Source organism: Cyprinodon variegatus, unplaced genomic scaffold (genome assembly GCF_000732505.1).
Source record: "Cyprinodon variegatus isolate N-32 unplaced genomic scaffold, C_variegatus-1.0 Scaffold910, whole genome shotgun sequence".
In the NCBI taxonomy this organism is placed as follows: domain Eukaryota; kingdom Metazoa; phylum Chordata; class Actinopteri; order Cyprinodontiformes; family Cyprinodontidae; genus Cyprinodon; species Cyprinodon variegatus.
The window spans coordinates 186,662-188,441 of NW_015151363.1; the positions used below are offsets into that span (position 1 = coordinate 186,662).

The window sequence follows — 1,780 nt, forward strand, 5'->3', positions numbered from 1 at the left end:
GTTAAGAGCAGTGCAAAAATATATATATGGTGCGAAAATGCAGTAGAAAATGTTTTTTCAGTTGAGTCCTTTTTGTTTGGTTTTATCAGTGTGATGCAGAGTCTCAATTTGTGACTTGATTTAGAGTTAATTTTTTCAACAGTTCAGAAATCTGATGGCAGTGGGGAAAAAGCTATTACAGAATCACAGAGAGCTGCAACAAGCCACTGCCTACAGACGCAGCCAACACGGCTCTACATGTTCACCTCGCTCCTTTTAGCTGCTCAGAAAGAGAGATGTTTCAGGAGTTTTACCCACGAGTTTAAACACCTCTAGGTGTTACTTCCTGAAACAAATCAAGAGCATTTTGGTTAAGGCTCTAGCTTTTAGTGTCACTATGAGATGTCCATCATTCTAAACCAACCTGAGTGAAGCTAAAAAAAATGATCAAACTGTTAACTGACTGGTGGTGTTTGCACCAAACAGATCCATTTATTCTGTCCTGAAACTGTATCACCTGATTGAAGGCTCGGGACTAATGACGTTCTCGATCTACATCCTTTCCCTCTCACAGAGAGTTTGCCAAATCCATAAAGAGGCCGTTCTCTGTGTACTACAACCCCTATACGCAGAGCGTGGACCTGCTTAAAGACACGCGAAGCATCGAGAATGTGGTGCAGGACCTGCGCAGCGACCTCACCACGGTCTGCGACGCCCTCGGCAAGATGAACACCTACCTGGGCATCTAAGGCCAACACCAGAAAAATGATCCAGAAATAAGTAAAAATTTCTTAAATTAAGTAGGTACATGAAATAGTTTGCCAATGGAAAGAGTATTTTTACTCTTAAAATAAGAAAATTACATAACATGCACAAGAAATAAGACAATGTGATTGTGTTTTCTTATTTTAAAGGAAAATTGTCTTGTTCCATTGGCAGAGTGTCTCTTTTACCTCCTCAATCCAAGAATAAATACACTTGTTTTAAGAAAAATGACTTATCCACATTTCAATTTTTTCCAGTGAACGCCCTGGAAATCAATGGAGCTTTCTTTGGTCAGCTTCACCTGTTTAACTTTATCCATTAATCAATCAATCTCTGATCGGGTCCAAACAGGTGGTTCTGATCCAGTCTCTTCCAGGTTACTAAGCTGCTTCAAGTGTTTGTTGTAACTTTCAGTCCAGGGTTCCTCCTGTCAACACGTCGGAGTTCATCCAGTTAATGTGGTCCTGTATGCTCTGTTCATGTAAATGGTCTTCAGATGATTTCTGCTGTAAAAATAAAGTGAAGAATCTCCTCCACTCTGATGGTTTTTCCTGAAACTGATCCTCAGTTCATGAATCAATAGGCATGGGAGCGATCCTCCTATATTCATAAGACCATGAGAAAGGAGCTGATAAGAATCATTACCCAGATAATGAAAAATGTAGATGTAAGAAAATAGTGGGATGAATAAATACATTAATTTATTCATAAAATACCTAAAAAGTTTGAATATATTAGCCAAAGACTTTGCTAAACAAAAAAGTAGGGATGCACGATATAATCGGCCCCCTATCGGTATCGGCCTGTATCGGCCTTAAAACTGAATATCGGACATCGATATTTGATCAGCTTCTGAGTTTCTAAAGTCTAAAAAAAAAGAATACTACTACTTCTTCCTCAAAAACTTCTTTTTTAGACTTAAAAAAACTTCTAAAGACGAGGGAAAAAATATTGATCCATTAAAATATCCCAATATCTTCATATGCTGATATATTGCCATTTAAAAACACCATATCAATCTCTTTTACTAATGAAA

The 1,780-nt window shown here is 38.0% G+C and overlaps 1 protein-coding gene across 1 annotated transcript in view; it reads left to right on the forward strand.

Annotated features, from left to right (window-relative positions):
- tph2 (tryptophan hydroxylase 2) overlaps window positions 1-749 on the forward strand; it is a 16,145-nt gene extending 15,396 nt beyond the window's left edge. Inside the window, exon 10 of the mRNA XM_015398073.1 lies at window positions 554-749. Coding sequence (XP_015253559.1) covers window positions 554-728 — 175 coding nt within the window. The 3' untranslated portion in view covers window positions 729-749. The remainder of the gene's footprint in view (window positions 1-553) is intronic.
- Window positions 750-1,780: the final 1,031 nt, after the last annotated feature.